Source organism: Artemia sp. Qi Xiang Cuo, chromosome 17 (assembly GCF_049724085.1).
Source record: "Artemia sp. Qi Xiang Cuo chromosome 17, ASM4972408v1, whole genome shotgun sequence".
NCBI classification, from domain to species: Eukaryota; Metazoa; Arthropoda; class Branchiopoda; order Anostraca; family Artemiidae; genus Artemia; species Artemia sp. Qi Xiang Cuo.
In genome coordinates this window covers 9464497-9491422 of record NC_142810.1, presented here as the reverse complement: position 1 = coordinate 9491422, position 26926 = coordinate 9464497, and the positions used below count along the sequence as shown (strand labels likewise).

The 26926-nt window shown below is 36.5% G+C and overlaps 1 protein-coding gene across 2 annotated transcripts in view; it reads left to right on the top strand.

Moving 5' to 3' along the window:
* Positions 1-26926, top strand: part of LOC148941866 (calpain-5-like) — a 106010-nt gene that overhangs the window by 64156 nt on the left and 14928 nt on the right. For both annotated transcript variants that reach the window (XM_089102905.1, XM_089102904.1), the window contains exons 10-11: positions 6851-6970; positions 22859-23055. In XM_089102905.1, the coding sequence (XP_088959031.1) occupies positions 6851-6970; positions 22859-23055 (317 nt within the window). The remainder of the gene's footprint in view (positions 1-6850; positions 6971-22858; positions 23056-26926) is intronic.

Below are 26926 nucleotides of genomic sequence, written 5' to 3'. Positions count from 1 at the left end.
CAAAAAATCTTTTTTCTTTTATGTTTAAGTACCAAGGACACTAAAAATGAAATCTGTTTCTTTAAATCGGTTAAGTGGACCGATACGTCTTAAAAAATTTGGAACTCAATTTGGGAACTCAGTTTTTAATCCATGAACATGTGAACGATCCATGAACGTGGGAAGGAAATGGCCCCAATGACCCATGAGGACGTCTGGGACATAAGTAAGTCAAGAATGTAACCCCAACATCGTGTTTCGAGATAGGTTTTGAAAAGAAAAGTATATATAGTTGAGAAGCTAAAAATCTAAGGTGTGCATAGATATGGTTATGATTGAATTCTTCAAAACTTCGATTTATTAGTTAATTGAGTAATAATTTATAGTATCTGTTTTTTGTTCTGATGTGAAAAACATCAATATTCTTTCGTACTTTTGACATATTCTTACTAGCCTATATTTCTTCAATAGCAAACGGCTGCGTTGCCCGACTGATTTTTTAAATAGCTTGTATATATTTCCGCGGTACAATCGTTTGGTTTGGCTTTTTATGTAAACAGGAAAAGTTTCAACTTGTTTATCTTCACAGTTCAGTTTAACAATAAAGGAGAGAATTTACGCAATGAGAAAGATGTTAGTAGTTGTGTAACAACCATAATAAAAATCTTAGAAAATCCCAGTTTTCGGGAATAAACAGACCTAATTTAGAGCCAAGGGACAAAAATGGATTTGATTTTGATGACCTGGTTACTTTAACAACGTTACAAAATGTTTTTGTTCAAGTTACAAAATCAACGGCTTTTTGATGCTTGGGTCGAAGGAGTTCACAATTCTGCTACTGATGCATATGACAACTTTTCCAGTTGATGACTGATGATGCTTATGACGATTCTGTCATTACGACGACAATGATAATCCTGCTTGTTACAATTTTGCTCAGGTGAATTATCAATTATGATGATTCCTTGCTCAGAAACCACAGGTTAGTTTTGATCAATAGAGGCTATAACGTAGTTTTGGTAAATGTAAACGGTAAAATTTGCCATGGCAAAATTGGGTATTTTACCTTATTGTTGCATAGTCCACATTTCCGTAAAATATACGCATTTGTAGTTGATATGCGTCTGGATCAGGCCTGTGACACGGTATTCCACCTTTAGATTACAAGCAGCCAAGCCTATTAGGCTTAGTTTTCACTTGTTTGCCTGTGAGTCCAAGCAAATTCAGTCCCAGATTTTGCATACAAGTCCAGTGGACATTGTCCGTCACGCGTCAACCCAAAATCAATCCGATCTTTTAATCCTTAATTCTATGACTATCTACCTTAGTTCTGCTCTAGGAATAACGTATGGACGGATGATAGATAGACTTATTATTATTAATACCATATTTACACAACATATTAAATTCCCGACAGAGAGAAAACTCGACAGAGTCGGGAATGAAAAATATTTAACGCATAGATTTAAATTAATTGTACCTTTACTAATATTCTATTTGTAGAGGTCTATCAACGATTAATAGAGATCTATTAAGTCTAGTTATCTATCAACGAATGAAATGACATCATTTTTATACAATCCTAAAAGGGGCTTATGCCAGATTTGCCTCTCATTCACTCGGACTATCTGTTTTAGCTTTTTCTACAATTAGCCATGGCTTGATGCCTGCAACTACTTGATTTTGATTCAAGTAGGTTTTTAGGTATTTTTACCTAAATTAATACCTGGTAATATGGGAACCGAAAATTACGGTTAACTTGTAAGAGTGGAAACTGGTGATAATTTAAAAATAAAAATTACGACTTTTTTTCCAAAAAACGACAATATTGTGAAGTTTAAAAATGCCAAAAAATATCGAACGGTAGATGGGGTTAGAAACTGTTTTTCAATGCTAACACCAATCTTTACTCTTATAAGCTCCCCATTCTGTTTAACTCCTCCAGGCATCGACAAGAATGCTGGTGATTAACATGAATTGGGATATCAAGCATATTTGCGAAGTTTGAAAAAACATGCTAAGAAATTCCAAATGGTAGATGGCGTTAGAAGGTGTTTTTCGACGCTAAGACCGGTTTCCACTCTTATCGATTGCCCATACTGTTTAATTGGAGTCCTTTTAGAATGCAAGATCAGGTAAACAACATCCAGGCATCGAGCAAGGATGTTGGTGATTAACATGAATTGGCATATTAAGTACAATTGCGAAGTTTAAAAAAAAACATACTAAAATGCCCTAAGGCAGATGGTGTTTAAAAAAATACCAAGAAATGCCAAACGGTAGATGATGTTTGTAACTGTTTTTCAGTACTACCGCTAGTTTCCACATCCTACAAGTTAAGCATACTCTTGAACTGGAGTACTATGACAAGGTGCGATCAGTTGAACAGCCTCCAGACATCAAGCAAGAAAGCTGGTGATTAACATATTAAGTACAATTGCGAAGTTTAAGCAAATTACCAAGAAATGCAAAATGGTAGATGGTGTTAGTAACTGTTTTTCGATATTTAGTAAAAAGGTTGACAGAGGTTAAGGTTGCAATACATAAATTTTCTTATTTGCCTCTCGTGACAGACATGCAATAATTTTTTTTTTTAATGCTTCTTTTGTTTGGTGCATCATTGGCTTTGCCTATCCACCTTGAGAAGCTGATCTATGAAGCACCATAAAACTTAAAGTTAAAGCCAAGTTTTAACATTTTGTGTTGATTTTTTCTTGGCCCTTTCTTTTTGTTTTCTTGCTTCCTTTGTGTTTATCCTGATTATATATATATATATATATATATATATATATATATATATATATATATATATATATATATATATATATATATATATATATATATATATATATATATATACTTGCAGCATATCCTTTTGAAGAACAGGTATAAAAACGTATACTCTCTTGTGAGGATCAGAGATCCACTGACTCTGATTGCACAAAGGAGAAATACTCCCTTTAGGTATCTGTTGTGCAACGTCACATGTTTGTTTTCAGTTTAGTGATTGGTTGGGAGTTACTGACAATAACAGTTGTATAGTCGTTTTTTTATCTGTTACTATTATGGATTTTCATTTTAATTTAATATTAGGCTTTTTCTTCTTTATCATGTAACCCTATTTAATTTTTACTTATTTTAGTGATTAATAAATTGTTATGTTATTTTCTTATAATTTTAATTTCCAGTTTCCTAATATATAAAAAGTTAATTAGGATGTTTTAAGGTCTCCTTGTTTCCCTGAATTTAATCAAGCTGCTCATATGCATGCGAAAAATGTAATAAAAAAGGTAGGGTAAAGAATACGGCACTGGGCTCTACAATCTCCACTAGTGGTTTTGATCTCCATTTTATGGCCCTTCAGCTAGGAAGTGCAAGTAGGGGTTTGGGGCCAGCGATCCTGTGCTTTTGCACAACCTTCCTGTTTACCTTCTCCAGATTTCTCCAGGTACCCATTTGGAGCTGGTTCGACTCTGGCTGACCTTACAGTGTCAAGCCACTGACCCTCGTTCGAATCATATAACCAGGGACGCCAGAACTCGAGCCTGTGTCTTCACGGAACAAATGTCTCAAGTCTAGCGCGCTAACCTTTTGGCTAGGACTGCTCCTTGCCGAAAAACTTATTAAGCACCTCAAAAGTCAAAATTTGTCGTAAATCAAAATTTATGCGTTATATCATTTCTAATTAGAACAATTTAAAGCTAATATGTGTTTAGTATACTAATTGTGAATACACTTAAAAACTAATTGTCTTCTCAAATTTAATTTAGGTACCTCAGCTTACTTACTTTGCATCCATTATTAAATAGAGGTTAGATCCGAGCCTGCTCTGCACGCATTTGTGGATATAAACGTGTTTGATAAACTGATTTATGTCATAAATTTATATGATACATGCATTCAATATACATGTTTTTTGTTATGGCAAAGTTCTTTTGTCTTTTTGTTTATGTCCGTTTTGCTCCCTATCAAAGCCCTCAACTAAAGGGTTTTCCAAAAACTCATTCGAAATGGAGGTGCAACGTCTTACGCTGCACCTCGTGAATGCAACGAACTGAGTTGCATTCTCTCGCTTGTAAACGAACTGAGTTCAACGAACTCTTGCTTGTAATCTGGCCTTACCTTGTTCCTCCATGTTCACTATACTAGGTAGGATATGACAGTAAAAATAGAGATAGCTCGTCGGAGGGAGGATGGGGAAACAACATCTCACGGCAGTAGCATAGAGAAAGTTTGTGTAGTTATTATTTTGTTCGGTTATTCGCAAATGCAGAATTTATGTTATAAAGGGATATTGCGTAAGGATTTAACTTTGATTGCATAATGCAGCAAGATACTAATCACACACTTGAGAAACTGATTCTCATTTAATTGGTATTTTGTTAGTGTTTGTTGGATTCTCATTGATTCAGGGGTGTTTTTATCATCAGCTATCGGTAAATTATCGTTAGTTTTTAAATAGACTATCGTCAGTTTTGGTAAAAAGGTCAAATATCAGGTTCAAGTGTCAGATATCAGTTGTATGCTTACTACTCGATTTATAACTTCAAGGAACAAGTATCAAGCCTCAAGCATCAGTTATATACTTAAAATTCAGTATATAACTTCAAGGCTCAGGTTCAAGAATCTGGTACCAATTATATACTTACTGCTCACTATATGACTTCAAGGAACAAGTATCAAGTTTCCAAGTTCAGTTATATTCTTGAAACTCAGTATATAACTTCAAGGCTCAGGTTCAAGAATCAGGTATCAATTATATACTTACTGCTCACTATATGACATCAAGGAACAAGTATCAAGTTTCCAAGTTCAGTTATATACTTAAAACTCAGTATATAACTTCAAGGCTCAGGTTCAAGAATCAGGTATCAATTATATACTTACTGCTCACTATATGACTTCAAGGAACAAGTATCAAGTTTCCAAGTTCAGTTATATACTTAAAACTCAGTATATAACTTCAAGGCTCAGGTTCAAGAATCTGGTATCAATTATATACTTACTGCTCACTATATGACTTCAAGGAACAAGTATCAAGTTTCCAAGTTCAGTTATATACTTGAAACTCAGTATATAACTTCAAGGCTCAGGTTCAAGAATCAGGTATCAATTATATACTTACTGCTCACTGTATGACATCAATGAACAACTATCAAGCTTCCAAGTTCAGTTATATACTTAAAACTCAGTATGTAACTTCAGTATCTTTAAGTTTACTGTCCCTTACTATTTCGCCTTGTCCTCGCCTCAAAAAGAGGTTAACTACGAAACTGATTTACATAGATTTGTAGGTTTTGATCATACATGAAAGCAGTGGTGAAATTCCAAATCCTGGGGGGGGGGCAAATTTGGAGCCAGTTTTACCAAATCAAGTGAAAAAGACAGTAAAAACTGAAAAATGAGCCATATAGTAACATAAAAGATAAAGATATACTAAGGAAAACTGGCCTGTCTTTTTCTGGATACTTGAATTATGCTGGCTTGTCTTAGTTTTGACAAGATTTTTGGAGGAACCAAATTTTAGCTTGGGGAGGCAAACTGGGGTCAAAGGGGCAGCAAACTGAGGTCTGGGAGGGGTAATTGTCCTTCCCCCCTGCCCGTAGTAAATGATGTCCTTGTGTTAAAGTTTACGTAGCTACTTATCTGTTATATAAGGTTCAGAATATTTTTTTGACTTTATTGGGAGGGGGCCTTGTCTTTGGATTTTGATGAACAAATTAAAAACGATGGAGAAGGAAAAATACCTTGATTAGGTTAGCTACGAAACTGATCTCAATGTATTTAAGTGTATAAAGTCGTTTGATCTAACCTGTGTGTTTGCGTAGCAACTTATTTTTAAGGTTATTTTTTAAGGTTTAAAGCAGAAAAATTTTTCTGCTTTATTTGAGCGGGGGGAGAGCTTCCGATTTGATTAAACTTAAGGGACCTATAATCTTTTAAGTATAGTCGAATTAGGAACGAGTGTTTTAAATTTCAAACAAGAGACACACTAAAGACGAGGATACAAAAAAGAACTGGCAAGATAAAGGATAATATCCATTCTTAAATAATGTAAGTATGTATTAGTAACGTCAAGGTACCTGATGGAAGGTAAATACTCGTGTAAAACTTTCCGAGTAGAATATTGCTTCTTCAGATGGAGGGGGAGGGAGAATCAGGTGCAGCATGATTTTAAAAACAATCTAAAATTAAAGTCTTTTTCATATGGAAGTGGAATAATTCAAATAATTAATAATGATAATAGACTTCAAGGATGCACTCCCTATGTTTTCCGGATTGAAAAAGGTAAGATTGTACGACATTAAACAGTCCAAATTTATAATTTTATTACATTATAATATATATTATCATATTATAGTTATTATAATAAAGTTATCTCATGTATAGTATAAAATAATAGTTCTCCTCGTTTCCTCCTCGTTCCTCCTTCACTTCAACTTCAGTTCCTCCTCGTTGTTGAAAGAACGTTGTTGATATTCTTGTTGAGTTGTTGAAAACTTCAAGTTCATCCTCGTTTTCAGAGCAAAGTATTGTTGCGGGTCGTCACAAGGTACCTGATGGACAGTAAATACCCGTTTTTTCAAAATACATGTTTTACTGAATGTCTCAGTTTGACAGATTGCCAAAGAGTGTCCTTGTTGGCCAACCGCCTAGGTCCAAACCATAAGCAGGTTGTCTCCGGATTGGGTGGGAGGATGTCGCAAAGAAAGATTTAGGGGAAATAACTTCTTGAGAGGGTGCAAAGAAGGAGGCTTTGAATAAAATGGGATGGAGGGGAGAGTGCTTAAGTTTTGTATTGTTTAAAAAATGTTTATTCTATGTTGTCTTTTATTTATTCAGATAAATTAATGCATATCCGTTTTTTTAGTATTATTTTGATTCTCCTGGTGAGTCAGTTGAAATAGTTGTTCAGCTTATGCAGCGAGACATCAGAGACAAAAGACACAAGGGCGTGGAAAACGCAACCATTGGTATACATGCGCTAAGGGTATTTCTCTTTTTCTTTTTTTAAATACAGTTTTCCACTTTTTTATGTACTTTTATCACATCTATGTCTCTACATACATCTAAAAAAATAGATCTCAATCGCGTCGATAATAAAAAAAATCTATTGAAAAAGAGACAAAGAAGTTTAAGTTAAAATAAATTAGACAAAATTGATTAATTTAGAAGACGTCTCTTTTCACGCTTCCTAAACCAGCCATTTGGCTTGGTTTTTGTGCGTCTCAGGAATCTCCAAGCGTAGGCTTCATTGTCTAAATGCAACTATCTGTGACTAGTGGCGCCCATTGAGAGAGGGGCCAAATTGATTGAGAGGGGCCCCCATCCCCCTAGGTTTAAAAAATATCTGTTTCGGTATTTTCTTTGAAAAAAAAAACGAAAAAAAAATTTAGTTCTTCTCTAGATTTGATTTTTCTTTTTCTTCTATCTCTTCATTAAAAATTGAAAAACAATTCTCCAACCTCCTCCCCCCCCCCCCCCGTATATTTTCATGAATTTCATAAATATTCCTAAACAGGTGCCAATAGAGGTCGGTATGACTGTCATAGCGAAGATAGGGTGAATAGTTGTTTTCTGGGTAAACTTTCTTTGATATTTTATAGAAATGAGTAGAGCCAGGTGAATGAAAATCTCGAAAATCAACTTAGATATTATATTCTTAAATTCTCCGAAAATTCCATTGATCTAGCTCAAATTCACACCTTTAAAATATAAAACTGATTAGTCTTGAAATTAATTATTGACCTTGTCCATTTCACTCAGAATGATGAAAAGAAAAAAAAAACGGGCCTCTAAGGGGAAAATGACCCACGCTGTTCCAAAGACCCTTCAAACAGGCCATTGAATAATAGGCTTCATAGGTATAGTTTTCAAAAAAGTCGGACTTTTTATAAATTTCAATATGATTTATGCACAGATCAGCGTATTTTAATTATTTATTAATTATCTAATTAAATATTTTAATTGTTAGAGAGACATTCAAAAGATTCTTTTGGCTGCTCTTTTCGCAGTCATTTATATTAATAAACTATAAAGATAAGTCTTTATATGTAAGGAGGGGGGATTTTCTGGCCTTTGTTCTCCAATCCCCCTCCCCCCAACTCTCGTTATCTTTTTGATAGATTCTTCAGAAAAATAGATAGATGGATTTTCAGAAACATTGAATGTGCTCTTATAGCTTGGACCTTAGTACTTACAGACGGGCATGACTGCTCATTTAGTGTTCTAAGCACTAATGGCTTTGTCTTAAGAATGTTAAACTTATCACAGTTCTCACCTCTCGTCTGTTTACTCCTGTGACAAAGATTTGGGGAAAGTAGTCTGAGTTGTTGTCCAAGGTAACGGACAAAGATTTTGTCCATTGATGCAGTAGCATATATGCTCAAAGAGACTAACATGGACATGATGGATCTAGAGTTTGATATAAATGCACCGTTTAACGGTTTGGCTACAAGGAATGTATCTTTTGTATATTTTTCCTTTGTGCTGGACTTGCAAAATTAGAGAACTGAATTAAATGCTAGAAAGTATAGGAAAATTTATAGGACAAATATAGGAAAGTATAGGAAAAATTATAGGAAAGTATAGGAAAAATTAGCGCACTGAATTAAATGCTAGAAAGTATAGGAAAATTTATAGGACAAATATAGGAAAGTATAGGAAAAATTATAGGAAAGTGTAGGAAAAATTAGCGCACTGAATTAAATGCTAGAAAGTATAGGAAAAGATAGGACACATGCCCAAAGGAACATAAGGGTCAGGTATCGCAAATTAAGAATTAGCTCTTTAAAAATTCTTGCTAATAGAGGTAATTATAATCACCTTGCGCTAGTATAGTTCTCGTAAACAATTACTTTTTATTATGTGTTTTTGTTATATGGGTACCCCCACAGTCTAGTGTGTGTTTGATATAACATCAATAAAGAATCAATGTAGTGTCAGTGATGGAAAAGTATGTTGGGTGATCGTATCTCGTCGTTAGCTCATGATTTACTCGGCTTCAGTTTGGATCATTTTATTTAGTATAATTTATTTATTTTATTTTAATAATAGCTTTTGATCAGTTTAATTTACATTATTTGCTGATGAATTTTAACCATCCGAGTGATCAAAATTTGTTAGCTCGTCAAAATACCTTCTAAATTATATGGTTTTTTTTTGTAATTAAGCGCAAATTGTAATTAATTATCCCCCGCGCTCCTGATGTGAATAGTATGAATAGCTAGATTTTCCTTCAAGCTCTGCTCAGAAACTGGATCCAGCGCAAATACAGATGTCTCTGACATTCAAAGAAATGGGGCTTGTCAAGTCCAAAAAGTGATTAGAAAGCGATAAGCTTCCCTACTAAGCGAAATAATATTTACGAAGAAATTCAAACAAAGAACAACTGGGCAGTTATATTTGTGAATTTGCATAAGGAAACACGTTACAGTGATTAATTATTTACGAATTATAAATGATCATAATTGTAAATTATGATATAATTGATCAAATATAATTGGTTTCTCTTTATTTATTAACTAATTAAAATGCAATTTAAGATTAGGTCATTTTTTCATAGGCAGCGCGCTGGCGCTGCCTAAGTAAAGAACGATTTGGGCACAATGTGTTTTTTTTTTTTTCTTCAGTCGGGCACTTCGTATCGAAGGAGTTGTCGTAGAAACTTCGAAAAGAGCTCATTCGGTTGGAGTAGGTAGTGGCTAATGCCCTTTTGTATAGTCAAAAGTGATCGGAGGGCATTTAGGCCCCCCCCACGCCCATACTTTCCCCAAATACATCCAAGGAATACTTTGAGATAGTCATTTTGTTCAGCGTAGTTGATTTCCAGAGAGAAATTATCTTCTTGAGGAGGACACTCCCCCCCAACCCTCGGGGCAAGGGTTTTAAGTTATGCCCTGAGGGCATATAAAGATTTTATTGTAAGCGTTGTCGTAAAAACTTCAAAAGGGCTCATTCAATTAAAAATTGAATGGGCTAGTGCCTTTTTTATTAGTTGAAAGTGATTGGATAGCGACTATCGCCCCTCTGACGCCCACCATTTTCCAAAACACATCCAATCAAAATTTTGATATATCCATTTTGTTCAACGTAGTTGAACGTTCTGGAAATTAGGTAATTTAGAAGGACAGACCGCTCAGAGCCCTCAGTGCAAGGGTTTTAATTTATGCACTGGGGGCATATACGGTTTATATAGAAAGTTGTTGTATAAATCATAGGCAGCAGGATTGCGCTGCCTAAGTAAAGAACGGGGACACTCGAGAACGAGATAAGAAACGGAGACTAAATAAAGAGGAGGTCACTCCCCAACAACCCTCTGGGCAAGGGTTTTAAGATATGCCCTGGGGGCATATAAGAACGATGTTGGTACAGTGTGTTATTTATTAGTTTTTTCATTTAGAGCAGGGCACCTCGTATCGAAGGGGTTGTCGTAGAAACTTCGAAAGGCGCTCATTTCATTGGAAATTAGAGTGGCTTGTGCCCGTTTTTATAGTCGAAAGTGATTGGAGGGCAACTAGGCCCCCCCCACGCCCATCCTTCCCCCAAACACCTCCAATCAAAATTTTGAGATAGCCATTTTGTTTAGCGTAGTTTATTTCCAGATAGAAAATATGTTCTTGAAGAGGACACTCCCCCCCAACCCTCGGGGCAAGGGTTTTAAGTTATGCCCTGAGGGCATATAAAGATTTTATTGTAAGCGTTGTCGTAAAAACTTCAAAAGGGCTCATTCAATTAGAAATTGAAAGGGCTAGTGCCTTTTTTATTAGTTGAAAGTCATTGGATAGCGACTAACGCCCTCTCACGCCCACCATTTTCCAAAACACATCCAATCAAAATTTTGATATATCCATTTTCTTCAACGTAGTTGAACGTTCTGGAAATTAGGTATTTTAGGAGGATAAACCCCTCAGAGCCCTCTGTGCAAGGGTTTTAATTTATGCCCTGGGGGCATATACGGTTTATATAGAAAGTTGTTGTATAAATCATAGGCAGCAGGATTGCGCTGCCTAAGTAAAGAACGGGGACACTCGAGAACGAGATAAGAAACGGGGACTAAATAAAGAGGAGGTCACTCCCCCACAACCCTCTGGGCAAGGGTTTTAAGTTATGCCCTGGGGGCATATAAGAACGATGTTGGCACAATGTGTTATTTATTAATTTTTTCATTTAGAGCAGGGCACTTCGTATCGAAGAAGTTGTCGTAGAAACTTCGAAAAGCGCTCATTCGATTGGAAATTGGAGAGGCTTGTGCCCTTTTTCATAGTCGAAAGTTATTGGAAGGCGACTAATACCCCTCTCACGCCCACGATTTCCCCAAACACATCCAATCAAAATTTTGAGATAGCCATGTTGTTTAACGTAGTTAAAAGTTCTGGAAATTCGGTCTTAGAGGATGACAACCACCCTAACAGAACTTAGGGTAAGGGTTGTAATTTATACCCTGAGGACATATAAAGTGTTTATAGAAAGCGTTCTCGTTTCCAAAAGGGCTCATTCGATTGGAAATCGAAAGGCCTAGTGCCCTTTTTAATAGTCGAAAGTGATTGGAAGGCTTGACATTTTTATAGTAAAGATCGAAGTGGGTATAATGTATTATTTGTTGTTGTTGTTGTTGTTGTTTATACCAGGGCACTTCGTATCGAAGGAGTTGTCGTGGGAACTTCGAAAAGGTCTTATTCGATTGAAAATAGAAAGAGTTGATGCCCTTTTTAATAGTCGAATGTGATTTGAGGGCAACTATTCCCCCTTCCACTCCCCCCCTCCCACGCCAACCCTCCCAATTCAGCTCTTAAAATTTAACCAAATCATAATAGCGTAAGTGTATCCAAGCTATCAAAGAAAGTAAACAGATTTTTTTCTCAAATCTCAAAAAAAGCAGAAATTAACATAAGTTGGGCGCAAAACCCCTATGCCTTCCCAAGAGCAGAACAAATTTGTACTTTATTGAAAAAATACAAATGAATGTCCATTGTCAGTTTAATATACATATTCTGATATTTAGTAATCAAAATGTTAATATTATTTGATTTATTAAAGTTGTGTAAGTAGATTTATATTTTTTCAGTAAAGTGCAAATTTTGCTCAGGCCTTGGGAAGGCATAGGGTATTTGCGTCAAACTTATGTTAATTTCTGCTCGTTTTTTAGTTTGACTCGGTTAATTATTGTAATTTCTGTTTGTGTTGGGTTTCATTTATTTATCGATGCTGATTTGTGGTAGTTTCACGCTTGGTAGATTATTTGATTTTATTTTTGCTCATTTTTTGTTTAATGGAGTTCTTTACTTTTCTTTGAAAAACCTATTTTTTGGAATTTTTTTTTAAATTAATCTCCGAAAAACATCATTCAGTCCTTCCTCTACCTGCACGGGTCAATTCAAACCTGCCACAAAAACCTAGTGTTGCCACCCAGATGAAGGGCTGGCCGCAATATGCATTCTTTTATGTCTTTTATTGTCAGTGCTCTTAACCAATAACACAAGTGTGTTTGTTTATTTTACTTTAAAAAAACAACTGGGTTTCGTCTGGCGTTGGCCGCGACTACGATCGTTTGTTGAGTTCATAAATTATTATAATTGTAGGATGGTTAAAATACATGTTACGGAGGACGAATCTAAGGTCTTTGGCGGTGCCAGCGTATGTGGCACAGTACCACCACTGGCCTTCGCAAGGTTATGGTATTGCAGCCGAGTGGTCCACAGTCTCTTGTGGACTATTCTTCCCTCAATATTCGTAAATCTAATGGGTTGCCATGGTCAGGCCTGACGCCACTAATGTAAGTCCTCTTGCACTACGGTGCCACATTCAACTCTAACGCACCACGGGTTCTACGTGTTCTGCGCTTGTTGATTTGCGATAAAAATCAACAAAATGTTGATTTTTTGATGATTGTCGTAACACGGGCTTGCGACAAGTGTATTTTCTACGGTATGTATGTTCCACACTATTTGGATCTAGGTTCCACTATAGGGGCCACAGTCATTAAGCTAAAAAATCGTCTGAAAAATTGTCTCTTCTTTCCTTCAGGAAATATGTCTGAAATACAGGATTGTATCCAGGATTTTTTTTTCCTGGGGGGATGTTTTATACAAGGATTTTTTTTTCCGGGGGGGGGGGGTACACAAATAACCTAAAAACACATAAAAAAATTTGTTTGTATCCATTCTGTTACGTTTTTATGAGTCAGACAAACAATTCGGGGGGGGGGGGGGTCAGGCCCTCTCTTCTTCTGGGTACGGCCCTGCTGAAATAACACAGGACTCTCCCTTTACTAACCTCTGCTCAATAAAATAACCTATCTCAACTTAGGCTAGTAAAACGAAGTCAAAGTAGAAATGATAAGCTTACTTTTACTCGTTTCAAAGGGCATAATAAAACTGAACTAAAACTTCTCGTCTCGAGACAAAGGTAAAAATCAACTAAGATACGACGCGTGGGGACCAGTCAATCCCAGCCCTTACAGGGTGCCACGTTAAGCTATCTGCCATCCCTAGTTAAAGAGCTGGTTCCCCCTTCCACTCTTGGCGAATCTCACCCGAACCTGGCGTCCATAAAGGGGTGCTACCATTTCGGCGAACCGTCACAAATACGAAACGTCATAAAATCGAACCGTTAGAACCTCGAACTGTCATAACATCTAAAAAAAGTTATAAGGTTATACAATAGTAATAAGTATATAATGGTTTAAAAACAAATTTCGACTATATATTTGTACATCAGGGGGATGGGGGTAAAGAATAGCAGATATTAAATACGTAGCCTAACCTAACCTAGTTACCTTTTCCCCTCTAAACCCAAAAAAACTAAAGTTTTAAAATTTTCGATGTTATGACGGTTCGATGTTATGACGCCTTCCCGTCCTTAAATATATATTTATTAGGGACGAATCATCTTAAGGAAATGGGAACTTCGTGGGCGGGTGTAAAAAGGGAGGCTTTGAATAGATTGGGGTGGAGGAGGAGCGTGCGTAGCTGTGTTGGCCTCAGGCGGCTTGGTGCTGCGATGAGTTGTTAGTAGTAGTAGTAGTAGAATCATCTTAAATGCGCAACTACTGTTCTAGCTAATTAGTCCGTCTGCGATAAAAAAAAAATTACGCTAAAAGGGGAAAACCAAAGATTACGAAGTAAACAGAAGAGGTGGGGGTGTCACAGGGAGTTTCAGAGAGCAAATAACTAAATTTAGCAAAATAAACAAAAAGAAAAGGAGCTTCATCTGGTTGTTATAGCCCAGGGCTAATCTAGCTAGGGCCAAACGTAATTGGACGTCCTTGAATGGGGTGGGAAAAAGTCCTAATACAGGTTGTAAGAAGCAGAGGACTTTATGGGATGTAGTTAAGAGTGAAGCACAATGTGTGTATCTGTGTTAGTTTCAGGCGGCTTATTGCTAGGATATTAATTGTGACAATATAGCTCCGCCAAAATATAACCTTCGGTCCTAAAAATTATATCTGAGTGACAGGGTTGTCACTAAGTCTGCGATTCAGAAGCCAGTCATCATTAAAGATAATTAATTATTTGCTTCCCAAAGCTCAAGATAATGAAAGAGATTGGTTAATCTTATGTATTACAAGCGCAGAAAGAAATAACATATCAACACCTTTTGCTTATTAAGAGCATAAATTTGTATTTATGAGCATAAATGGGCTTATTAACAGTTTGTAGTTATGTGTTTATTAAGTTATGTAGTTATAACTACTACTACTACTACTAACAACTCATCGCAGCACCAAGCCGCCTGAGGCCAACACAGCTACGCACGCTCCTCCTCCACCCCAATCTATTCAAAGCCTCCCTTTTTACACCCGCCCACGAAGTTCCCATTTCCTTTAAATCTTTCCTTATGACGTCCTCCCACCTCAGACGGGGACGACCTGTTTTCCGTTTAGCCCTAGATGGTTGGCCGAAAAGAACAATCTTCGGCAATCTGTCATCCTTCATCGGCACAACATGCCCTAACCACCTCAACCTTTCTTTCATTATAGACCTAGAAAGCGGTATTGAACCACATTTTTCGTATAGCCTATTGTTTGAAATACGGTCAGTCAGCCGGGTACCCAGAACAATCCTTAAGCAATTTCTTTGGAAAACATCTAGCAAATCTTCATCCGCTTTTTGAACCGTCCATGCTTCAGAGCCATATTTGACCACTGTCATCACTCTAGCTTCTAAGATTCTAATCTTGGTTTGCAGACGTTTCTTCCTATTCTTCCAGACTTTTTTTAACTGTGAAAAAACACCCTGAGCCTTCGCTATTCTACTTTTAACATCTTCGCTGCTCCCACCATCTTTACTAATAATACTACCAAGGTAAGTGAAGCTGCCCACCTGATCAATATTTTAATCACCCAACGTCACCTTTTCATCTTCACTTATTCTTAGCCTTAGTGACTTAGTCTTCTTAACATTAATTTTCAAACCAATTCTAGCACCCTGAACTCGCAAAACCTCTAAAACTTCATTCATTTTGCTCACACTATCATCTAGGATGCTTAAATCATCATCATAATCCAAGTCCAGGAGACTTTTTCCTCCCAATTTGATTCCGTGGTCTCCCATTGCATTTCCTGTGCTCCTTAAAACAAAGTCCATCAAAATAATCCATTTAAAGGGGGATAGAAAACAACCCTGCTTAACTCCTGATTTAATACAAAACCAGCTGCTAACCTCATTTCCTACCTTAACCGCAGCACTGTTATTCTCGCACATAGCATTAATTACTTTAATGTATTTGTCTGGTATACCATACAAGGATAAGACCTTTACTAAAGCTCCTCTATCAACAGAATCGAACGCTTGCTCATAATCTATAAAACTGAGGACCAAAGGTGTTTGAAAACTTAGGCACTTCTCAATTATTAACCTAAGAGTGAAAATTTGGTCAACACATCCTCTACCTTTTCTATAACCGCCCTGCTCTTCTCTTAAAACTTTGTCTACAGCATCTCTCAGTCTAAAAAGTATCATATTACTAAGCAATTTGCTACCTACAGAGACCAGACTAATGTCTAGATAATTACAACACTCACTTTTATCACCTTTATTATAAAGTGGCTCAATTAAGGTCTTCCTAAAATCGTTAGGTACTTCCCCTTTTTCAAAAATCATATTCATAATCTTCAATAATTTATTTCTGACCTCAGAGCCACCATATTTAAGAAAATCATTTACTACCCTATCAGCACCTGGAGCTTTATTATTCTTTAATCCTTTTAGTACTGTTGCTAATTCCTCCTCACAAAACAAATCTTCCTTCACATCCAAGGTATCACAAACTTTTTCATTTTCCTCTATATTTTTTCCTGCAACTCTATCTCGGTTAAGCAAGTTCTCAAAATGTTCGGCCCATCTCGCTTTAGCTTTTTCCTTATCGCTATTATAAGCTTATTAAAATTTGTAGTTATGAGCCATATTATGAGCCATATTAAGACCATAAAAGGAGTAGAATTTTTAATTATGAGCCAGTTTAAGATAAAAGTAATAACGAATATTTACCTTACCTTAGACCTTAGATCCGCCTGTGCCTAGTGAGGCACTCAGGGCATCAAGGAGGAGCCGACAATCTTCCCTCATGTTTGCTGCTGCAATGATGTCCTCCCATTCTGGTAGAACGGAGGTGTGCAGGTTTCGTAGATCTTTTTGGTAGGTCTGGCGCAGTGTGTTTCCGGGTCTTCCCCGGCTGCGAGTTCCTGGTGGTTGCCAGTGTAAAGCGGCTTTTGGGAGTCTATGGTCATCCATGCGTAGGACGTGGCCCAAATTTCTACACCTTCTGACTCTGATGATGTCGGTTATTAGAGGTTGCTGCGTCCTTTCACGGATGGACCCGTTTGTCACCTTCTGTGACCAATGGATGTTTAATATTCTACGAAGACACGAGTTTCCAAAAGCCAGGACTCTTCTCTCTTGTTCTTGATTCAGGTGCCATGTTTCTGCTGCGCAGAGTAGTATTGGCATAACATTGCTGTTAAAAGGCGTAGCTTTAGGCGCAGAGAAAATTTCTGATATCTCCATGCTTGACGTAGTTTGTTGAAGGTGCCATTTGCCTGTCCTATTCTGGTGAGTATTTCTTTCACTGTCGAGCCAGTGTACTCGATGATACTTCCCAGGTATTCGAAGTGAACAGCTTGTTCAATATCTTGGTCGCCACATTTAATGGACAGAAAAGAGTTACTAGTCGCCATGCATTTGGTTTTCTCACCATTCACACTTAGGCCAAGATGGTTTGCCTTTACCGTGACCTCGTATAGTAATTTTTGAAGGTGTTTTTTCTCGACTCAAGCATTCTTAACTCGTCTGCAAAGTCAATACCATTGACCTGGACTTCAGGGCTTAATCTGATGCCTTATGTCCCTGTGTTCCGGAGGATGTAATCAACCATTATTACAATAAGTAATGGTGATAGAAAACATCGCTATTTTACTACTGACAAAATCCGGAATAAACGAGTTTGACCATCTGGTGTCTTGACGCAACATTCACCGTCCTCATATATGGCGATAATATTTTTCTATCGTCGCTATTTTTTCAGGGATTCCATAGTGGATGAGAATCTTCCATAGGCTTTCACGATCTACGGATCTGAAGGCTTTCTCGAAAACCATAAAGATCATATACATCTTCGAACGGCACTCCCTGCTTTCTTCAGTAAGAAGTCCAAGCGTGAATGCAAGGTCCTCACGTGAGCGATTTGGCCGGAAGCCATTATTGTCTCGGAGGTGATGATCAAGTTGCGGTCAGATCCTCTTTAGGATAATATGTGAGAGGATCTTCCCAGGTATAGACAGTAAACTTACACCCCGCCAGTTGCCCGGCTCGGTAGCGTCTCCTTTTTTAAATATCCTGATGAGTGTGCTGCGGTTCCAGTCTGATGGTACTTTGGCCGTTGTCCAAATCCGAATGAAGAGTAAAGACCTAAGGGAGATACATAAGAATATTGATGCATATATCATCTCTGCAGATATGCGGTCCAGTCCCGGAGATTTTCCATTTTTCTGTTTCTTTGCTGCTTTTAGTATCTCAGTGGAAATAGGCGGGTCTGTTCTGATATTCAGGAAGAAGATGGGAATCTCCAGAATGTCAGGGGGTTCTTTTGGGGCAGGCCTATTTAGTAAACTTTAGAAATGATTAGCCCATAGTTCATTGAATGCACTCTGTTCTTTTACCAATACCCCCAATGGATCTCTGACAGGGCCGTCTCTGTTTGTCGGACGTTTCCCTATGATATCATTGGTGATTCTGTAAACAGTTCTTGAGTCTCCTCTTTTTGTTGCTTCTTCTGCCTCTATTGTCTTACGCTCTAGAAAGTTTCGTTTATCAGTACGGGCACTTTTCTTGACAGCTTTATCAAGAGCTCTATACTGCTCGTTTTGGAAAACACAACGATCAGGGACTTGTTGTAGAAGACAGACATTCTCATCTTTTTTCTTTCATCTATTAGTTCCCAATTTTGCTCGGACAGCCACTGGTCTTTGGGTTTCCTTCAGGGACCCCGGGTTGATTTTTATATTTTGTGGAAGCATTTCTTCATGACTGCCCATATTATTTTGCATTGAGCTTCCTCTGGTATGGATAGAGCTTCAAATCTATTGTATAGCTCCATTGTAAAATATACATAGCTCCATAATATATAGCTCCATTGTAAAAGCCTGTTTTAATGTTTTGTCCTGGAGTTTCTCAGAGTCAAAAACAGGTTTTGGGACTGTCCTTTTGCTGTATATCTTCTTTAATTTTAGACAGAGTTTTGCTATCACAAGATTATGATCTGATCCGTCAGCTCCTGTTTAGGCCCGAACATCTTGTACACTCGATCGCCATTTTCTGACTATAAGGCAGTGATCAATCTGATTTTTGGTGATTACATCTGTCATTGTCCAAAAGTACTTTTGCACGTCTCTATGAGGAAACAGAGAACCACCAACGACAAGTCATTCATTAGGGCAAAATCAATTAGTAGCTCCCCACTTTCGTTTCGTTGACCCAGACCATGTTGGCCAAGAACTTGTGGGTTGAAGAATTGGACATTTTTACTTTAGCGTTAAAGTCTCCAAGGAAGCAAACAACGTCATGTCTTGATAAATCTTTGGCTGCGGTTTCAAGTGTTCTATAGAACTTGCTTTTTTTTCATCAGTGGCTTCATTTGTAGGTGCGTAGCACACAACGACTGACAGTTTATCATGTGTTCCCAAAAACCTTGCAGTTAATATTCTTGGTGATATGGAAGTCCATTTTTGGAGTCACTTGTGCGTCTGCTTTGGTATCATCATAGCAGCCCCAGCCTCATGTTTATCTTCTGACCCACTGTATGTGATGGTATGGTCAGCATCAAGCTTTTTTATTCCTGAGCCAGTCCATCGCGCTTCTGACAATGCTAATAGGTCTAGGTGGTTTTTTGTCATTACTTTTTGTACTTGCTCTGTTTTCGATGGTTGAGACATCGTTCGTAAATTCCAAAAACCAAACTTCAATTTATAATTCGCTTTCATAAATAGTGTCCTTGGGTGTTCTGATGTTGTCATTATTAATGGGTTCAATCCGAGGCTCAATCTTGATGTTTCAACTGCTATTTCAGTTTCCCCTGGGGAATGTATTTAAGATCCCGGGTGTGGTTTGCAGGCCCACAGCCCAACCCTCCTTTTCCAGGCTTGGGACTGGCTGCCTGATACCTAAGGCATCTCGGCAGGCGGAGTTAAATCATGAATAGTTATTTATTATAATATCATTAATTATTGACTAAGTTTAGTACTATAAAACACCAGATAGTGAAACAATTGAGCCTTTTTTTGTACTACAAGTGCAGAAAGAAATAAAAAAAATTAGCACCATTTCCTTGTTATGAGCATGAAAGGGATAGAATATATAGTTAAGAGCTATTTTAAGCCGAAAGTAAAAATGAATAAGTAATGTAATTGGTTTCTGGAATGCAACCCAAATTAACATGCCTATGCTTGGTCTAATAGACAGAATTAATACAACGACACCAGACAACGACTATCATTGTTATAAAATATTATTGTATTGATTGTATTATTGTTTATTTTGATTGGCATGGTATTTTTGTTTGTTATTCTTTAATTATTTATTTTTTTCTTTTCTTCTTGTTCTTCTGTTTGATTTTAGTGCTATTATTTAATGTAATGTTTAGTCTCCCACTCTTACAGGCCACAGAGCCTTTGTGGGGGTCAAAAGTTTTGTAAATTTTTTTTCTGTTTCCTTTAAATAAATTGATTGATTGATTGACTGACAATAACTTTCATAGGAAAATCACTTCTTTCTTGCTCGCTTAACTCCCGTCCATCTTCAATGGAAGTATTGAAGCCAGTCCTTTCGACGTGGTATGAACGAGGATTCACTATGATTGACTAACCTTATATCAAACAACAAAGTATAAAAAATTGTATTTGTGTTATATTATAATGAAAGAAAGGTTAAGATGACTAGGCTACTTGAAGGATGCCAAACATTTTACTTTTTGGCTATTCATTTGGAATCAAACGAAAAGCAGGTCGTCGCCGAATCGGTTGTGATGGAGTCACAACCCCATTAAAGGAAATTTGAACTTCATGGGTGAGGATTTAAAGAGTGAAACTTTGAATAGACTAGGTGGAGGAGGAGAGTGCGCAGCTGTAATGGCCTTAGGCAGCTTGGTGCCGCAAGGAGTTGTTAGTAGTAGAAGCAGTGGTAGTGTCTTGTACTGTTTTTAACAGCTGTACACTACGTTGGCAGTCAAAGCTCTCAGTTCACCTCTCCCATAGTCTTCCTTGCAGTCGTCATCCATCTATTGTTCCTTCATTTGACATGGCCGAGCCATTGCTGTTGCTACACAAGCTAAACCTAGCGAGAGCTAGTCGGCTTTTTATATCGTCAGATGTCAACAGTTAGGACACCCGAACAGAGCATGGCTACTTATAAAGATAAATTTTGAGAGATTTGTTGGGATTGATTCACGATTAGTAGAATGAACATGCTTCCAATGTAGATAAACTGATTGACCACTCTGACTGTCTGGCTGTCACGAGTTATGGAAGGGATGTGTTTCTTGCTCTTGGAGACATGGCGCCAACTTTGGCTTTCTTGGCGTCCATTTGCTTGCCAAAAGGTTTCATGACTTTATTGAGGCAATCTGCCTGTCTATGGAGCTCTGTAGTAGTCATAGATATCAGATTAATTCAAGCCTGGGCGTTGGAACGTTCATTCTCGTCAGTTAGGACTCCTTATTTGGCTGGCATTTTGCTAGCTGTTCTGTCGTTTAATGGGTTTTTGGAGTAATAGATAGTCCCAACTTTGGCTTTGTTGGCGTCCATTTACTTGCCAAAGGGTTTCGTGACTTTATTGAGGCAATCTGCCTGTCTATGGAGCTCTGTAGTAGTCATAGATATCAGATTAATTCAAGCCTGGGCGTTGGAACGTTCATTCTCGTCAGTTAGGACTCCTTATTTGGCTGGCATTTTGCTAGCTGTTCTGTCGTTTAATGGCTTTTTGGAGTAATAGATAGTCCCTTCACAGTTACCCTTGGCCCCTAAGTATAATAAACCATTTACCTCGGCTTGTTTTTTGTCATTATGAAAGACACACCGCCGAACCTTTGTTTCTTTTGATTGTTCAGGTGGTGGGACAAACACTTTTTTCAGCGATTTATCAAGTCCAGGTTTTTTATTTTCAAAGGTATGGTAGGCATTCATGACTACCTTTGTTTCTTTTAATTGTTCCGGTGGTGGGAAAAAACTTATTCATTTGCCTCGGCTTGTCTTTTTTCATTATGAAAGACATATTGTCGAACATTTTCAAAGGTATGGTAGGCATTGATGATCTTATCCATGTCAAAATCCAAAACCCAATCATCATCGCTATCATTTTCAATTTGTTTGGTTTGTTTTATCTCGGCTTGTCTTTCGTCATTATGAAATACATATTGCCGAATCTTTTCTTGTTTTTTTTAACAAAGGTATGGTGGGTATTGATGACCTTATCTATGTCAAAATACCAAACCCAATTTTCATCGCTATCTTTTTCAATTTTGACTCGTCTTGATTCTTGCTGTCCAGGTTGATTTTCGTTGACTCGCTCACATGCTCGGTGTCGCATGTCTTCTAACTGCCTGTCTCTTCATTTTTATTTTTGACTTGCTCACTTGCTCGGTGTTGCTAACCTTATTTGTCTTTGCTATTCGTTTTAAATTTTGACTCGCTCACAGACTCGGTGTCCATGTCTTCTAACCACTTGTGTCTTTTCTCTTCATTTTCGTTTTTGACACGCTCTTTCGCATATCTTCTAACCGCCCGTGTCTTTGCTCATTATTTTCATTTTTGCCCCGTTTTTGGATTTTCATTACTTCAGATAATTTAGCAATGACCTTTGCTTTAGCTGCCTGTATTGGTGTTGTCGCAATTGATGGTGCAAATTTTCGTTTTTTGGGCCTTCCAACACATCTTATATTATATAAATAACTAATGCGTTGGAAACTCAACAATCTTATTTATGCTATGCATGACATCATATAAGAAAATGCTTCGATTTTTCATGCGAGATCGATATTTTATGCGAGAATGTCTCAAGATGCTAATGTTCTCGAAAAAATATGGAGCCGTTTTCGAGAAAAAATACATACATAAACAAATATATATATATATATATATATATATATATATATATATATATATATATATATATATAGTAACGCCAGAACTCTAATTAGTAAAGTCAAAAAAGCTAATTTAGATCATTGTTTAATGAAAGGCGGATTTACTTGTAAAATTTTTTTTTGTTCTATGTAGTATTTATGTCGAAATAAAATATTGAATTAAAAAACATAAAAATATATATATATATATATATATATATATATATATATATATATATATATATATATTCTTATTTTCTATTCCTAGGCTGAATTCAATAGAAGATACAGATTACATACTCTCCTTGAAACAGCCGCCGTATCAGACTATATTAAAACCCGAGCGGTTTTGCTGCGCATGACACTGCCTTATGGACGCTATATCATGCTCCCCACCACTTTCAAGCCTGGCGTTGAAACTGACTACCTCCTTCGAATTTTTTCAACCACTTATATTGAAGCACAGTAAGAACTATTAATTTTTGTTGGGAAATCTTAATAGTTGTTAAGCTTTTACAGAAGTGTAGTTAGGCTATAGTTAGTGCAAAGGGAAACTATAAAGAATTTATAGATAACACAGTGGTACTTTTCAAGCAGCGCATAAACAGGAAGCCTGAATTTATTTGAAATACTTAACATCAATTAAAAACAGAAGGGAACCGAATAATCGGATGATTATCCTTTTTATAAAGCGACGCGAAAATTTATACCTAATACAGTGGTACTTTTCAAGCAGCGCATAAACAGGAAGCCTGAATTTATTTTAAATACAGTTTTGCCGGCCGGAGAAGCAAATTTTTGAACATCAATTTAAAGCAGAAAGCAACCGAATAATCGTTTGAGTATCCTTTTTATAAAGCGACGTGAAAATTTATGCCTAACACAGTGGTACTTTTCAAGCAGCGCATAAACAGGAAGCCTGAATTTATTCGAAATACTTAACATCAATTTAAAACAGAAGAAAACCGAATAATCGCCTGATTATCCTTTTTATAAAGCGACGTGAAAATTTATACCTAATACAGTGGTACTTTTCCAGCACCGCATAAACAGAAAGCATGCATTTATTTTAAATTCGGTTTTGCCGGGCGGTGAAGAAAATTTTTGGACATCAATTTAAAGCAGAAGGGAACTAAATAATCGCCTGATTATCCTTTGTATAAAGCGACACGAAAATTTATACCTAACAAAGTGTTACCTGTCAAGCAGCCCATAAACCGGAAGCCTGAATTTATTTCAAATACAGTTTTGCCGGCCGGAGAAGCAAATTTTTTGAACGTCAATTTAAAGCAGAAAGGAACCAAATGATCGTCTGATTATTCTTTTTATAAAACACGAAAATTAATACCTAACACAGTGGTATTTCTCAAGTAGCGCATTAAACCGGAATCCTGAATTTATTTTAAATACAGTTTTGCCTGCCGGAGTAGTCAATTTTTCTGTATTGATTTGAAGAAGATCTAACATAGCAGCTATGTTAGACCTTCTCTTAAGTATACGCGTCCTGCTTGGCATCCGGATTTGACGGAAGATCAATCAGATAGAATTGAGATGATACAAAAAAGAGCTGTAAAAATTATATTTGGACACAACTACTCAACATATGATGATGCACTGAAACTTGAATTGAAACTTGAAACTGAAACTTGATGCACTGAAACTGAAACTGAAAACTGAAAAAACAGCTCAACTTGAATTCACTTGATAGTCGTAAAAATGAGTTGACATATCAGTTCGGACTAACTTGTTTAAATTCCCCAACTCATCGTGGTCTACTGCTCAACCTTGAGAGCCCCCATACTGAAGAACCAGTCACTAGACTCCGACAAATAAAAAGAATTGTCCACAGTTAGTGACTTGCCCAGCCTCTAGTACTGAGAGATATTGCAAATCATTTGTCCCTCATTTTACTCGGTATTTTAATAATATTACCTTGGCAAATATTTAATGTTTGATGCAGTTTATTTCAGTTTTTGCCTGTTAGTGTTTTTGAATGTACCAATTGTTTATATTCTTTATATTCTGATGTATTCTATAAAAGCGGTCACTATTTTAACCATGTAACATTGATTCTTGACATGAATCTTATTATGACTCATATGAATTTATTGACCTCGAAGCAGCACATACTGCTTTAATGTTTTTTTCATTGCTATTTATTTGTTTTTTATCCTTGTTTTTTGTCTTCTTTTTTTGTGTTATGACATGCTCATGTTAGCTCCATCTATTGTAGTGAATAAATATATTCTATTCTAAAAAGTTGAATTCGACCGAATATTTTCCCGGCTATCCTTTTTATAGCGCGTTGCGGAACTTTATTCGAAATAAAATTCAACGTTTTCATTAGTTTAATGTACGATTGAACGTTTTATTACACAATCGAACGTTTTTAAACAGGAAGCTTGAAGTGATTTTAAACACAGTTTGGCCGGTCGGAGAAACGAATTTTCGCAACTTTTCGTATAAATAAAACTATTCATTCTCCCGAATAAATCTGGGGTCTAGCCCAAATAGTACGGGTAACTTATAAGAGTGGGAACTGGTGCTAGTGTCAAAAAAAAACAATACCATCTAGCGTTTGGCAACACTTGGCATTTTGTTCAGTATTATAATAAGAATAATTAATTTAATTGGCTAAATTAGGGTAGTAATAAGTGTCTGATCTCAGTTACTGACTGAAAAAGGATTAGAGAGCTTGAAAATTGCCAAGTTTTGCTAAAGGCTAGATGGTGTTAGTGTTTTTTGCCGACAATAGCGCCAGTTCCCACTCTTATAAATTACCCACATTCTTTGGTTTTTAGGACTTTTACTTTTAGGATCTATACTTTTTGGCTTTCTCTTTTAGGACTGACTGGCCTTTAGTCTTACCCTATACTGAGGTCGAGTTTAATGATGTTGAAAAAGAAAAGAAAAAAAAGGAGACACACGACTTCTATGTAACCCTACAATAGTGCCCAATTACATGTCTACTAATGTCAAAAACAATTAATTCAAAGATTAAGTGTTAAAAGAAGATATCAAGCGAAAAATTGGAAAATAAAATTACAAAATAACATGTCAAAAAGTAATTAATGTCAAAATTATATTTTAAACCTATCGGAATGTATCCATATCTACTTTAATTTCGAAAAGATCAAATTAATTCACGAACAAACCTCCCGTTTTAACTTGTTTAGCCTTCGCCCCGAAAGTCTTAGGCTTCTAAGGTCTTACTGTGTGTAGATTTATGTTTTTTCTTATGCATTGTCATTTCAGTTATTTCCATTTCATTTCAGTTATTATGCATTTCAGGTATGAAATGCATCGACGGTTAGTTCTTGACGAACTAAGACGGTTAGTTCTTGACGAACGACGGTTACTTCATAGCTTTTTGTCAACACTAGCTTCTCACTCTTATAAGTTATCCGATACTCTTTGGTTTAGCCCATAGCATTAAATCAATGGCTTTTTCATTATAGGGATAAATTCCATTAAGCCTTAAATTTTACAAAATATATAATAGATTTGAATGTTTCCGAAAAGTGGCAAATCTTTTAAGAGCTATTGGTGGATTTGTGAATCCTTAAGAAAGATTTAGATATCAGAAATAAAATTCAGTTTTTCAAAAGAAAAGCAATATGGACAGGTTTTCTAACTCTTGTAAACGGACTTAAAAATCGTTCAAAAATCAATAAGAACTTTCTCAGAATTATTCAGATTTTAGAAATACATTTTTATTATTTATCAAAAGACTGTGTCAGTAGTAATAGTAATAATAATTATTTATTTTAAATCTTCATACAAAATTAAATGCACTGAGTGGAGTACAGCAAGGAAAAAGGGAGAAGTGAAAACGCGATAAAAACAACCACAATGACATCACACACCACAACTATTTTGATTACGCAATTAAGGGGAAAATCCACAATATTTTCATGACGCTTATGAAATCTATCTACCAGCTAATTTGTTTTTGAATGGGATATCAAAAACTCCGTATCTACTCGAAATAAACTAGTTCCAAGTTCAATTTGGCATCTATTAATTATTCAACAAGGAAAAAATAAAAGTTTAACCACTTACAATAAAGTTATTCAGAAGGACATCACACAACTCAACCATCTAGACAACGCACTTAAGTAAAAAGTTATTTTATATTTTTTCGGAAATATTTCGGAAATATTTTCTCGGTACTGGAAATCTGTCTACCAACTGGTCCATTATTGAAGAGATATCAAAATTCCTAAATGGCTCTAAATAAATTAGTTCCAAGTCCGAATTGGGATTTCAAGGAAATTCTCGTAGAAAAGGCCAAAATGAAGGCCGGATTAACCTTTGTTCAGAATGCGTGAAGAAA